At 39.9% G+C, this 15680-nt stretch overlaps 1 protein-coding gene across 22 annotated transcripts in view; it reads left to right on the top strand.

Annotated features, from left to right (window-relative positions):
• LOC308560027 (UPF0538 protein C2orf76 homolog) overlaps positions 1-15680 on the top strand; it is a 51052-nt gene that overhangs the window by 23752 nt on the left and 11620 nt on the right. For 16 of the 22 annotated variants that reach the window (XM_081143515.1, XM_081143507.1, XM_081143499.1 and 13 more), the window contains one exon: positions 14317-14367. The exons of the other annotated variants lie outside the window; for them this stretch is intronic. In XM_081143515.1, the coding sequence (XP_080999641.1) occupies positions 14317-14367 (51 nt within the window). The remainder of the gene's footprint in view (positions 1-14316; positions 14368-15680) is intronic. 22 annotated transcript variants of the gene reach the window in all.

Here is a 15680-nt window from a genome sequence, read left to right as displayed (position 1 = left end):
TGGAAAGATTTTATTCTTTTTATGGCTGAATAATATTCTGCTGTGTATATGAACCACATTCTTTATTCATTCATCCATCAATGGGCACTTAGGTTGTATCCATATCTTAGCTATTGAAAATAATGCTACAATGAACATAGGGCACATATTTCTTTTTTAATTAGTGTTTTTGTATTCTTTGGATAAATACCCAGAAATGGAATAGCTGGATCATATGGTAGTTTTATATTCTTAATTATTTTAGGAATCTCCATACTGTTTTCCATAGTGGCTGCACCAATTTACAATTCCACCGACAGTGTACAAGGGTTCCCCTTTCTCCACATCCTCTCCAACACTGGCAATGTCTTTTCTTTTTTATAATAGCCATTCTAGCAAGTGTGAGGTCATATCTCATTGTGGTTTTGGTTTGCATTTCCCTAATAATTAGTGATGTTAAACACCTTTTCATGTGCCTGTTGGCCATCTGTATGTCTTCTGTGGAAAAATATTTATTTAGATCCTCTGCTCACTTTTTAAATCAGGTTGTTGAGTTGTATGAGTTCTTTTATATTTTGGATTTTAACCCTTTACTGGATATATGATTTGCAAATATCTTCATTCATTAGGTTGCCTTTTCATTTTGATGATGGTTTCCATTGCTCTGCAGAAGCTTTTGTTTTTTGTAGTCCCATTTGTTTATTTTTGCTTTTGTTTTCCTTGCTTTTGGAGCCAGATCCACAAACACATCACTAAGACTGATGTCAGGGAGCTTTCTACCTATGTTTTCTTTGAGGAATTTTAGGTTTCAGGTCTTACATTTTAGTCTTTAATCCATTTTGAGTTAATGTTTGTGTATGATTTAAGATAGTGGTCTAGTTTCATTTTTTTTGCATTTGGCTATCCAGTTTTCCCAACACCATTTATTGACAAGATTGCCCTTTCTCCATTGTATGTTCTTGGCTCTTTTACCATTTGGTAATTGTCCATGTATATATGGGTTTATTTCTGGGCTCTCAATTCTGTTTCATTGGTCTGTTTTTGTTTTAATACCATACTAGGTTTTTTTGGTGTGTGTGTGTGTGTTTTTAAATGCTTACCTGATGATATTTTTCCCATTGCTTTTCCGAGAGAGTGGAAGGGAGAGAGAGAGAGAGAATGAGAAATGTCAGTGTGAGAGACATACACACATGCCCTGACTGGGGCTGGGGTTCAAGCCTGCAACTGAGGTATATGCCCTTGACCAGAATTGAACCCAGATACTTCAGTCCAAATGCTGACACTCTAACCACTGAGCCAAACCAGCTAGGACCATACGTTTTGATTATTATAGCTTTGTAGTATAGTTTAAAATTAGAAGTGTGATACCCCCAGCTTTGTTCTTTCTCAAGATTGCTTTGGCTATTCTCGATATTCTGTGGTTCTGTACAAATTCTAGGATTATTTGTTCTAGTTCTATGAAATATGCTATTGAGATTTTGGTAGGGATTGCATTGAATCTATAGATTTCTTTGGGTAGTATGGACATTTTAACAATATTAATTTTTTCAATTCATGAGCCTGGACTATCTTTCCATTTATTTGTATCTTTAATTTCTTTCATCAGTATTTTATATTGTTCAGTATATAGATCTTTCACCTCCTTTGTTAAATTTATTCCTAGGTATTTTATTCTTTTTGATGGAATTGTAATTGGGTTTGTTTTATCAGTTTTTCTTTCTGATATTTTGTTATTAGTATACAGAAACACCATAGGTTTATGTATTCTGAAACTTTACTGAATTTGTTTATTAGTTCTAGCAGTTTTTTGATGGCATCTTTACGGTTTTCTAAAGATAGTTTTTCTTATTTCTTACTGATTTGGATGCCTTTTATTTCTTTTTTTTTAATGTATTTTTATTGATTGATTTTTAGAGAGAGAAGAAGGGAGAGGGGGAGAGAGAGAGAGAAACATTGAAGTGAGAGCAAAACATTGATCATTTGCCTCCTGCACGCCCCCTACCAGGGATTGAGCCCGTATTCCGGGCATGTGCCCTCACTGGGAATCAAACCAGCAACCTTTTGGTGCATGGGATCACACCCAACCATCTAAGCTACACCGGCCAGGGTGCCTTTTATTTCTTTTACTTGCCTAATTGCTGTGGCTAGGACTTCCAGTACTATGTTGAGCAAAAGTGGTGAAAGGTAGCATCCTTGTCTTGTTTCTGATCTTAGAGAAAAAACTTTCAGCTTTTCACCATTGATGTTAGCTGTGGTTTTTGTCATTTGTGGCCTTTATTGTATTGAGGTATGTTTCCTCTGTGCCTACTTTGTTGAAAGCTTTAACTTAAATGGATGTTGAATTTTATCAAATGCTTTTTCTGCTTCTATTGAGATGATCATAATGGTTTTTATCCTTCATTCTGTTAATGTGATATATCATGTTGATTGATTTGCAGATGTTGAACCATCCTTGCATTTATGAAATAAATTCCACTTGACTGTCACTGTATGATCCTTTCAATATATTGGTGAATTCATTTTTGCTAATATTTTGTTGAGAATTTTTGCATCTGTGTTTATCAAAAATATTGGCCTGTAGTTGTTTTTGTGTGTGTGTGTGTGATGTTCTTGTTTGGTTTTGTTATCAGGGTAATGCTGAACTCTTATAATTGTTTGGGAGTATTCCTTCTGTGGAGGAGGTGCTGTTCCATGACATGACTGCTGTCTGTCCCCCAAACTGGACCCAGGCCAGAATGGAGGTTGCTTTCTGCACCACCCCCCCCAGCTTAGAGACTGTCTGATTGTACTTGATGTTCATTTTGACATAAATCAGGAAATCAGCAACCCTCCCTTGCCTCCTGCTCCGTGCTGGCTCCTGGAACAGGTTGTTGTCCTGACCTGGTCAAGCATGCAGTTTCCTTCCCATACCTGATAGTATTCATGTACTAGTACTCATGACTATTTTCTTCTCCCTTTACCCTAATTAATTATTTGGTACCTGCCAAGTGGTGCAGGGATACATTTCATCCTGCAGCTGTCAAGACATACCTTATATGTAAGTTTCCCTTAATAAATTCTATTAATTACCAAACTGGAGTGGCCAACTTATTTTTTTTGTCTTTCCCTGCCCACCACTTAGGTAATTTTGTCTCAGGGCCTTTCCCTGGATTTGCATGCACTAACACCTTCTTCAATTTTTTTAGGAAGAGTTGGAGATAGATGGGGCTTAATTCTTCTTTGAATGTTTAGAAGAACTCACCACTGAAGCTGTCTGGTCCTAGACTTTTGTTTGCTGGGAGGATTTGATTACTGATTCAATCTTTTTACTAGTAATATGTCTATTCAGGTTTTCTTTTTCTTTATGATTCAGTCTTAGAAGAGTGCATGTTTTTAGGAATTTATCCACTTCTTCTAGGTTGTCCAATTTATTGGCATATAATTGTTCATAGTAGTATTTTATAATCCTTTGTGTTTCTGTGGTATCAGTTGTAAATTCTTTTTCATTTCTGATTTTATTTATTTGAGACCTTTCCCTTTTTTAATTGGTTAATCTAGGTAAAGTTTTATCAATTTTGTTTATCTTTCATAGAACCAGCTCTTAGTTTCATTGATCTTTTCTATTGTCCTTTTAGACTCTGTTGTATTTATTTCCACTCTGATCTTTATTATTTCCTTTCTTCTCCTAACTTTGGCTTTGCATGTTCTTCAAGGTAGATGATTTATTTGAGATTTTTCTTATTTTTTGAAGTAGGCTGTATCGCTGTGAACTTCCCTCTTATACTGTATCGCATAGATTTTGGTATGCCGTATTTCTGTTTTCATTTGCCTCCAGATATTTTTTGAATTCCATCTTGATTTCTTCAGTGACCCATTGGTTGTTCAGTAGCATGTTGTTTATCCACATTTTTGTGGTTTTTAAGGTTTTCTTATAACTGATTTCTAGTTTTATACCACTGTGTTTGGAAAAGGTGCTTGATTTGATTTCAGTCATCTTGAATTTATTGAGACTTGCTTTGTGGCCTAACATTTTTCTATCCTGGAGAATGTTCCATGGGCACTTGAGACTAATGTATATTCTACTGCTTTTAGATGGCATGTTCTGTAAATATCTATTAAGTCAATCTGGACTTAAGTGTTATTTACGGCAGATGTTTCCCTGTAGATTTTCTGTTGGGATGATCTATCCATTGCTCTGAATGGGGTGTTAAAGTTTCCTGCTATCATTGTATTGCTTTCAGTTTCTCCCTTTAAGTTTCTTTTTTTTTTTTTTAATTGATTTTTGGAGAGAGAGGAAGGGAGAGAGAGAGAAAAACATCGATGTGAGAGTAGAACATCGATTGGTTGTCTCCTGTGTGCCCCCTACTGGGAATGGAGCCCACAACCCAGGCATGTGCCCTGACTGGGAATTGAACCAGCAACCCTTTGGTGCATGGGACAGCGCCCAACCAACCAAGCCACACTGGCCAGGGTCTTTTAGGTTTTTTAATATTTACTTTATGTATGTTGGGTATGTAGATATTTATGGATATTATATCCTCTTGTTGGATTGACCTTTCTGTCATTATATAATGCCTTTTTTTGTCCACTTGATGTTGTCCCAGAGGTCCCTTAGGGAACCCTCACTTTTTAAAATTCTTCTTTTCTTTATCTGTTCTGTCTTATTGTGCCATTGTTTTTGTCTTCTAGCTCACTGATTCATACATCTACTTCCTCCAGTCTTCTGGTGAACCCCTCTAGCATATTTTTTTAGTGCAGTTATAACTTCTGTTTAGTACTTTTTTTATATTTTCTGTCTCTCTGTTGAAGGTCTCACTGTGCTCATTCATTTTTCTCCTGACTTCAGTGAGCATCTTTATGACCATTACTTTGAACTCTTTATCAGAGAGGGTGCTTGTCTTCATTTCACAAAGGTCTTTTCCTGGGGATTTGTTTTTTCTTTGTTTTGGAACATATTCCTTTATCTCCTCATTATGTCTGACTCTTTTGGTTTGTCTATATGTATTAGGCTAATCTGCTACATTTCCCAGTCCTGAGGGAATAGTCTTTTTAAAAATTAATGAATTAATTAAATTTTTATTGATCGATTTAATTTTATTATTATTTTTAAATGTTTTTATTGATTTTAGAGAGAGTGGAAGAGAGAGGGATAGAGAGATAGAAACAACATCATCTGCTTCCTCCTGCATGCCCCCAACTGGGGGTCGAGCCCACAACCAGGTTTGTGCCTTGACCAGGAATTGAACCGTGACCTCCAGGTTCATGGGTTGACACTCAACAAGTGAGCAACACCAGCTAGGCTTTACTGATTGGTTTTAGAGAGAGAAGAAGGGAGAGGGGGGGAGAGAGAGAGAGAGAGAGAGCAAGAGAAACACTGATGCATTTTTCCACTTATTTATGTATTCATTGGTTGATTCTTGTATGTGCCCTGACTGGGGATTGAAGGATGGTGCGCTTAACCAACTGAGCTACCCAGCTAGGTCCTGAGGGAATGGTCTTGTGAAAGAAATGATCTGTGGGGCACAGAAGCACAGTGTTTTCTGACTACCAGAGCCGGCGTTCAAAGGGTGTCCCTAGTGTGGGCTGTGTGGGTCCACTGTCTGTGTTGGGGCAATGGCTATGGTGAGGCTGTGGTGGGTGCAGTGTCCTCGAATAGTCAATTGTGGCACAGATGCTGTGCATGGTGGGAAGGGTTGGGGGAACTCACCTGTTTCGATTGCAGTGTGACTGGTTCGCAGAAAGGGTCGGGCACAGAGTGTTTGCCTGGCTTGGTTATAGGGTGGCTGGTGTGAGGGGTGGGTGGGGCTCAGTGCTTTCCTGGCCTAGTTTTGGTGTGACTGCTATGCAGGGTGGTTGGGGCGTGGGCCACTCCCCCAGCTCAGTTGTGATTCAGGGTGGGCAGACCATACCCATTGGTGCTAGCAAGCTAATAAGGAGGGCACCAAAATGGTGCCCACCAGCTTCATCACCAGCAAGTTAGAATGAGATTGCAAAAATGGTATCTACCAGCGCTTCCATCCCTGGCGAAAGACCCAGCAGGGTCCTGCCTCTCCTGCAGCTGCTCTAAGTTTAGTAAGTGGGTCTTCTCACTTATGGTCTAGGTGCTTTTTAAACTGCTGATTTTGTACTTGATCACCGGGCAGTGGGTCTGCACCTGAGATCTTTTGGAGCAGCTTCTCCCTTCCTTACAGTTCTGTGATTCCCCTGAACTTAATCTCTTTTGATTTTCAAAACCAGATATTTGGGGGTTTATCTTTCTGGTGCCAGATCCAAGGGTTGGGGTGCCTGATGTGAGGCACAAACTCTTCACTCCTCAAGGAAGAGTTCCATAATTTTTTGCATCTCTCCTGGCTATGGGACACTGTGGCTGGGGTGGGGTCCCTGGTGAGACTGTGTCTCTGCCTGTCCTACCTGTCTTGATAATGTCTCTTTTATCTTTTGTTCTGGAGGCGTTGTCTGCCTGGCTTTCAGGTCCTTTTCAGAGTAAAATTATTACATATGTACCTGTGAATTTGTTGTATCCATGAGAGGAGGTGAATTTAGGGTGTACATATGCCACTGTCTTGGACCAGAACCTATGCTATACTCTTTGGAAAGAAGTCACTGGGTGTATTCCACAGTTAAGGAGCAGGGAGTTATGAGTGGAATACTTACATAATTTATTTGGAATTCTTCTGCATGGAAGATTTTATTTATTTTGTTGCTCAACTTGTTCTAGCTTTCGTCATTGGAAACTCAGTTGGCTTCTGTGCCTCTTTGACGTGTGTGTGTGTGTGTGTGTGTGTGTGTATGTTTTGAGTACTTTTATATTTTCTGGTACTATAAGATGCTCCAGGCTCACCTTGTATATTTCCTGTCTCAGTCCTAGAACCAGCCATTCCTCCAAGGAGTCTTGGTTTCTTTTATTGGAGACTGGTATTAGAAACTAAGATCTGGGTGCCAGGTGTGCTCATTGCTACAGGGGTGTCGTTTCTTTTAGGCTTCTCAGCTGACAGAGAAAATAAATATATCAACCTATCAATCTGTGTATCTAGACATAACTATAAATATTCTCATGTTGCCACCTGTACCTATATGTTAAACATGAGTTCTTACTGATGTTTCCAACTCTAATCCATTATCACATGGATCATTCTAGTTTCCTCCCTTGCTTATCTGCACATTCTCACTCAGTGAGAAACCTGGCTCCCATCATCTCCCATCCATTTACTTAATTGTTTAATTTCTTGTACGTTATAGCAGTATCAGAATTGTTCATCTGGAACCTGTGGGAAGCAACTTGATATTAACTAGAGTACAGAGTTTTGGGGCAGTTCCTTTGGCCTTAATCTTACAAAACCTATTTATTGCCAAAGTTATTTAGGTCAACATCTTTTCTTCCATTCCCTCCAGTAAGGTTGTTTCATGTATTTATAATACAGCTAGATTCTTTTGTCACCATTTGCATTCTTTCCTGGGGTCTCCTGACCTGCTAAATGTTTTTTTGCTTTTTACTTTGCATACATTAAGGCTCATTCGGTGCTGTAAAGTTCTATATGTTTTGACAAATGAATAATGCCATGTAGCCACCATTGCAGTTGTTTCTGTGCCCTAAAATCCCCTGTGCTTCACCTACTCATCCTCCCTACCAAGCTCCTGGCAACCACTGAGCTTTTTACCATCTCTATAGTTTTACCTTTTTTCAGAATATCATATAATTGGAATCATTCAGTATGTAGCCTTTTCAGACTGACTTCTTTCAGGTAGAAACATGTATTTAAGGTTTCTCTAAGTCTTTTCATGGCAAATCATGTCATTTAGTCTCCTTTAATCTGCAATAGTTCCCCACCTTATTTTGTCTCATATTGATTTTTTTTAAAAAGAAACATCTAGGTCAGAGTTTTATAGAATGTCCCACAATCTGGATTTGTCTGATCGCTTTCTCATGATTCGATTCAGGTTAAACATCTTCAGGAGAATTACTATATAATTTGCAGGTCGAGAAGCTACGACCTGTAGTCTGATTGGACCTGCCTCCTGTTTTTATAAATAAGGTTTATAAACACACCCACACCCATGTGTTCACACATGATGTGTGCTTCTGTGGTCTTTACCGGCAGAGTTATGTGGTTGTGACTGTGTGGCTCACAAAGCCCAATTATTTACTAGCAGCCATTACAGAAATAGTTTGCTGACCCCTGATGTGTGTGGTTCCTCCTCGCTGAATCACGTCAGGAGGCACTGTATATCACTGTGTCCCATTATTGGTTATATAGATGGAAAGCACTTGGTTAAGACACTGTTCACCAGATTTCTCTGTGGTAAAAGTATCTTTCTAATTAATGAGTAGTGTATGGAGTGATAAATATAAGGACTATTTGCATATCTTGTTTCCAATAATTTTAGCAGCTATTGATGCATCATTGCTGTTGTAAAATTGGGATTTTTTTTTTCTTACTCTGTGATTCCTGGCATTATTCTGTAAAGAAGCACTTCCCTGGCCCGGCTGGCATGGCTTGGTGGTTGAGCATCGACCCATGAACCAGGAAGTCACAGTTTGATTCCTAGTCAAGGCATCTGCCTGGGTTGCTGTCTCAGTCCCCAGTGGGGGGCTGCAGGCAGCCGATCAATGACTCTCTCATCATTGATGTTTCTATCTCTCTCTCCCTCTCCCTTCATCTCTCTGAAATCAATAAAAACATATTAATAAAAAAGAAAAGAAGCACTTCCTTGATGCCTCTCTATCTTAGAAAGGAATGGGTTAATTTTGCAGTAGCAAAGTCATAGTGCATTTTTACCTTATCACAAAGGGCCTGTTTCTTCCAACACAGTGTGGAGGTGATGCTCTTTTGTTTGTAGCACACAGTGTACTCTAGGTTCTTTAGTTAAACTTTACTCTATAAATTTAAAACACAAAATAATACTCTGTTTTCTGTGGCTGTGACTTATTGAATGAGAGTATAACAACAAAGAGAGAGTGCTAACTTAATAATAGTTAGTGGTTAACTCTAGGAAGGGAAGGGTAGTGGGATTAAGGAAGGACATAAAGAAGGTTTCAACTGTTCATGTCATATTTAACAGAAAAAGTAAAGGATCTGGGGAGATTAAAGATGGCGGCAGACTAAGTGGAAGCTATACTAACACTCTCTCAGGACCAAACTGGAATTGCAACTAAAATATAGTTGTAAACTATCCTGAATAATCAACTGCAACTGAAGACAAACTGGAGAGCACCCTCATAACCAAGTAGGAAAACTGGAGACCACATAGAGACTGGTAGGGAGTGCGGAGGCAAGAGTGCTGGCTGGGCCCCCACAGGCAGCAGCTAAAGGTCTGGAGGGATATCTCAGTTTTGGGAGGTTTCCAATGAGGAATCTGGGGCCTAATCCCCAGGCTGGGCTTCCTAGCAAAGAGTACCAGAACTGAGAAAGGTGCCCACACAACATCTGGCTGTGAAAAGCAGCCAGGTTTTTGTTTGCTAGGGAGAGATGGCTGGAAATGCAGGCACCCTCTTAAGGACCCAATGCACAAAGTTTTGTGTGCAGCCACTCACCTTGGGCTCCAGCAGAGGGAGGGCAGAGTGGACTGGACCATTGTGAGGAGAATCTAAGGTTGTGGGCTCTGGAGATAGAGCTCAGAGGGCACCCCACTGTATTCCTGTGCCAAGCCATTCCCCCATATTGCAGAGGCAGACATTTACCTTCCAAGGAGCTTTTGTCTGAGGGGGAAGGAATTGCCCCACCCTGCTGGAAAACCTCTCACCTTACCTGGTGGAGTTTCTACAGCCTGAAGCTCATTAAAAGAATCAGATTAATCAGCCTGCAGGCAGAGGCAGACCTCAGAGTGCTTTGAGTCTTTGCCTGATCTGCTTCTGGACCTGGGCCTTGGAAAAACAGACTTTGGTGTGCATCTTGGTTCTGTCCAAAGGCACCTGGCCCCAACCAAGGGGACCTCAAGCTGTGGGTTGTTAATAGCTCCAAACAGGGTACTCAAGGCCAGTCACAAACAGTGTCTGACATTGGCCTGCACCAGAGACCATCCAAAAAGACTGAGAGCCCTAGCAGGGCTACCTAATACATAGACACAAACCCAAATAGGCAACCAAAATGGGGAGACAAAAAACAAGTCCTGAATGAAAGAACAAGAGAAATCTCCAGAAAAAGAGCTAAATGAAATGGAGATAAGCAGTCTATCAGATATAGAGTTGAATGATATAACAGAAATAAAGAATACATTGGAAAGAATAAACCGCAGATTAGAGGAAGCTGAGGATTGGATCAGCGGATTAGAAGACAGGGTAGAAAAAAATCACTCAATCAGAGATCCAAAAAGAAAAAACAATTAAAAAACAGGAGGACAGTTTAAGGGAGCTGTGGGACAACATGAAACATAACAATATTCGCATCATAGGAGTGCCAGAAGAGGTCGAAAGTAAGCAAGGGTTAGAGAACCTGTTTGAAGAAATAATGGCAGAAAACTTCCCTAACCTGATAAAGGAAAAAGTCACATAAGTTCAGGAGGCACAGAGAATACCAAGCAAGAAGAATCCAAAGAGGCCTATGCTGAGACACATCATAATTAAAATGCCAAGAATTCAAGGCAAAGAGACAATATTAAAGGCAGCAAGAGTAAAGCAACCTGTTACCTACAAAGGAGCGCCCATAAGGCTGTCAGCTGACTTCTCATTAGAAACTCTACAGGCCATAAGGGAATGGCGTGAAGTATTCAAGGTAATGCAAAACAAGGATCTGATACCAAGACTACTCTATCCTGCAAGGCTATCATTCAAAATAGATGGTGAAATAAAGAGCTTCCCAGACAAAAAAGGGCTAAAGGAGTTTATCGCCACCAAACCAGGATTGCAGGAAATGTTAAAGGGACTGCTGTAATTAGAAGTAGAAATAGAAGCATTGCAAGAAATATTAAAGGACTGCTGTAATAATAAGTTCACGTGGAGCCTGGAGAATGCACAGGGCAAAGCACTGGAATAGAGAGTTGCACAGAGTGAGCTCTGAATATTCATAGCATCTTAGATGAATTGGAGAGTATAAGTCATCAGTTAAATATGATTAACACAAGTGTGTAAGGAAACTGCCAGAAGCCACATGGAGAATTGCATCACTATTGCAGGAGGCAAAATACTCAGAGCTCAGAAAGGGCTGGGAATAGTTTTTATTTACACCAGTCAGAGTGGAAAACCAAGTATTGGATGGAGCATCTAGAAAGGTATTTCTGCAATAGTAGGGCAAAATTAGCACCAGACTAAATTCTGCTTTGGTCTCATCTAACAAAGCTCAAAAGCAAGACTCAAAAGGATCTGATGCCAAGTAATTTCACTGTGCTCCAGAGCAAAGTGCAGGTCCTCTTTTAGGTATTAGCAACACAGTGAAGAAAGGCTGTGGTCCCTGCCCTCAGGGAACCAGTATTTGTTAACTTGTTACATGCCAGCCACTGTGCTGGGTTTGGGGAAGACTGGCCTTAGTGTCTTATCTCAAGGACTTTATGATTAATTAGGAAAGAAAGACCAAAATGAGTAAATGGACAAAACTATGATAGTGAAAATTGTTAGGGGGGAAACAGTATGAGAAGAGACCCATCTTTTAGCAGGGCTGTCAGGGGAGAGGCCCCTTCGTGGAGGAGACACTTGCCCCGAGGTCTAGATTAAGCGTAACACAGTGATCCGATTTCTTCGGTTTTAGACATCTTTAAATGATGGGTTTTCATTGTCTCATTCATGAAATATAAATGGCAATAAATGAAACAGATTTAATTATCCTTTTTGATGTTTGATCAATACTTCTTTGCCCCATACTTCATAGTGAATGGAAAACAGGATAAAACGAAGCATCTGCTCTTGTCGGCCAAATGGGGGCTGGGCAGGAGAATCCGGACCTAGAGGACTCCTTCAGCCTGTAGTGTTCTGAGTCAGAGAATTTCCACCTAACCCCGACTTTCAGCTTTTCCATTTAAATCTTTAGGTAACCAGTTAGAACTGAATGGCAGCAGCCCTCTTTAATAGGGTATGTTCACCAACGGTTTTTGGCACCAATTCAGCACCAACAGGAATCCCCAGTTTGGGGTGTGGTGAAGAAGGAAATTGTTCAGTGCAGACAGCTCAGTTGTGACACAGCAGAGCTGTGAGAACAGCAGGGCTGTGGACCAGCTCAACAGTGCTACAGCTCAGTTATGAACCAGCACGGCTGTGGAGCAGCTGTGAGGTGGTCTTGGGGAGATGCAGCCCTGGTCTGCTCCTGTCTGCTCCACCTGCTCCTGTCCACTCTGCTCTGCCCTGCGCGGTCTGTGCCTGCCTTCTCTGCACGGGTCTGCTGCACTGTGCCTGCTCTGCTCTGCTGCACTGTGGTCTAGTGACACAGCTTTGGTGTTTCATCTCTGGTGTTTCTGCTCCAGCAGGGGAAATGCAGTCTTCAGTGGAGAATGGGCTCCTAGCCAGAGGGGAGCCAGTTTATGGAGAAAGAAGTTCCCACCCCAGTCCCTGATTAGTTCATCCTCATGCAAATGAGGACTCTAAATTCTCACCATTTGGCTCAAAAGGCACTGTCCTGACTGGTCAGAATGGAGCTGCCCTGCTTGATTGGTGGGGATGCTGATGGGGGATATAGTTGTGCAGCTCTGATTGGATGGGGAAAGCTTCAGTCCTACTGGTTGAAATAGGACTCCAGGAGCTCCTTTATAAGGCTGGCTCAGAGGCAGGAACACAGTGCAGGCAGGCAGGTGAGTGTGGGAGGCAGGCAGTTGAGGGCAGGCTTCTCCCTGAAGCCTGGTCTGCATTTGAGTGACAGGTCCCTGTTTAGAAATGGCTGCTAGGCTCTGCTTTTAAATTTGAGACCAGTTAGCCACCAGGAGCCCTTCTTGGTATCTTCTTTCTCAGGGTTCACAGGTGCATGCACTCAGATCTCATTGCCACCTTCTGTTTGACCTGCTTCACTCTCTTATGTCCTCTGGCTGGCCCCCTGCCAGTTTGTCTCAGAATCATCTCAGGAAATTTTTATTTTATATTTTAAACATTTATGCTTGGAACCAGCCTGCTGAAGGTCTGATCTATAGTGCTGGGCTGGGTGGTTCTAATGTGCAGCAGGTGAGGATCACACTCTTAAGACAGCCCTGGCTGTGAACATACCTCCGTTATAGGATTTACATGGGAACAAGTGCTTTCAAGAGTGGGGACTGGTTTTGGTAACTTCTTATTTACCCTATCCCTGAAATATCTGGTAGTAGGTACTTTAAATGCTTGTAACATAAGTGAATATATTATGTTTTAATTTCAGTATGTGTTTGACCTCTATAAGGCAAATGTATTTAATAAAACACATTTCCTAATTTAGATGTGTGGGTTTTTGGAGTTGAATAGATAATACAGTCATGTGGTTTTAAGATTAAAATACAAAAGGGAATACAGTGGAAAGTTTTCCCACTTCTGTTCTCTACCTGACCAGTACAGCATGCTCCCTGCTATGAAAGTATAAGCAAATGCAAACATATATTCTTCTTTTTCTCCTTTTCACTCTGAAGGTGCCTTACTGAAAGTAATGTTTGGCCTATGTCTTCTTTGCTTTCAGCATATCTCGAAGATCTTATCATATTAGCAGGAAGCTTCCCCTCTTCTTCGGTGGTTTTACAGTTGAAAAGTGTTTCATTGTTTGGGCATATTATAATTTCTTTACCAAATACATTTGGATTTTTCTAAGCATTTACTATTTTAAACAAGCTGAAGTTTGTACATATGTATGTATGTATGTCATTTCACACACACAGAAAAGTGTGCAGAGTCTATATGATAAATTCTCCAAGCAGATTGATGCACCTGTTATATTGATGTATATTACCAAATTGCCCTCTGTAGGGACTGTAGCATCAGATGTTATTAACACTAATGTTGATATTTGGAACACCATTTAAAAAAGAATGTTTGCTCTGTTTTTATTTTCTTTGCCCAGTTATCTGAATTTTGGTAAGAGAATTAAGGTTGTTCTAGATCATTGGTTTCCACTATGGGCCAAAGACTCTCAAGGGGTTCCCAGATTCACATGCTAAATGAACATCAACTATATAAAAAATAATGTCTCACACGTTTACTCTATATTTCAAATGTACATAGGTGAGATTGTGTTTAATAAAATACCAGCTCGTTTAGTAGTGTTACTGAATTCTTGGTTCAGTTAGTAGCAGCTCAGCATCTTATCAGTGGTTCCCTTGTTTTAGATGACCTTGTACTTTGCCAGCATGTCAGCTTTGTTTTGTGTCCCATCAGTTTTTTCAAAGTAGCTTAGACTGGAGGTTTAGGAGTACAGAACCAAAAGACTGCATATACAATGAGTATCTATTGAATATTTTATAATAAAAATAATATTTTTCTTATAGATATTCCTTTAAGGACCAGCCTGCCACCACCATTCAGAAATTATAAATACGGTAACCAATTTTTCTTATCCTTTTAAAACATATATTAATGGAGCATCACATTAGTTTTACATTGATATGAATTTAAATTTGGTTTTCAAAGATGAGTTTACTCTCTGTAAGTAAAAACCAATATGGAAGTTTATTTAAAAATACAGGAATTCTGGTAGTATGATGTTAAAGTAAATTGTGATCATGCAGGGAAGTGGCCCATTTGTGAGGAATAGCATGTTTGGCAAACTATGTCTAAAATTAATTTCTTTGCTGGGTAATCAGAAAAGGAGAAATGATTAAAGACCAGGGATTAAAAGAAGAGATTTAAGATTTTAAATGCCAGTAACTTGAGCATGTTATATAGTCATTTTTATGTTGCAATAACTAATTTTAAAGTGTAGTAATAAGGCAGTAAGCTGGGCTTCACTGTTTGTTATAAAGATGGTACACTTAGTTATTAACCTTCAGCATAGTGATACTCACCACACCGAGACTTCTCTTGAGAATTATGAGACACCTAATAAATATTTCTGTTAATTGGTGCAGACATTTTAAAGTATAAATATTTTATTACCTTAGATCATTTTTTAGAGTAGCTTTTAATTCTGTTCCCATTTGGTAGAGCAACTTATGACCTAAAATTCTTTGAAATCACAGTCTTCCCCGTGTGTATGCATTTTAATATCCAGAAACTAATTGTGAGGTCACAAGGGGTAGTCAGGCAGAAGCTGAAGGCACTGAGTGGAAAGTACTTTGATTTATCAGACTTAAAGAATTTACATACTAAATATTGAATAAGAGAAAGGAATAGAAAGCATGATTAAGTAAATACGGAACTTCTCAGTTCTGGCCTTCATGGCTTTCAAAGTGTAACGCCTTGAAATATCAACTGAAGCTTGAATCAGCCTACAGACACCATTTCATTAGAGTAACTATATATGACTTCCCTCTTTTGCATCATCTGTATGTATATTCAAATTTGTGTTTCGTGTAAGTTATTTTGAAAGATAAGTTTTAGATAATGAAAGCATCAGAATATCTGACTGCCAGTCATCATGGTAGATAATGTCCCTTTTATATGATTTTTACCGTATTAACTTCCTTTCGCCCTAGTATTCCTGTACAATTCAGAGGAATTGGCAGAAAAACCGAATACTCTTATCTGTGGAGAAACGAGAGAAGTATTGGGATTTAGATAGACTTCAGGTGATTCTGTCCAAGTTTGGCTCGTCAACAGTCTGCTGCTTTGTGTTCAACAAGGAAGGCCAAAGTGTTACTTTCTCATCTGCCACTGTCCTCCAGCACTGCTACATACCCTGTGGGAACAGAAC

This window comes from Miniopterus schreibersii, assembly GCF_964146895.1.
Source record: "Miniopterus schreibersii genome assembly, chromosome: 7".
Taxonomy (NCBI): domain Eukaryota; kingdom Metazoa; phylum Chordata; class Mammalia; order Chiroptera; family Miniopteridae; genus Miniopterus; species Miniopterus schreibersii.
The sequence above is the reverse complement of the archived record's forward strand: the minus strand, read 5'-3'. Positions and strand labels throughout refer to the sequence as shown.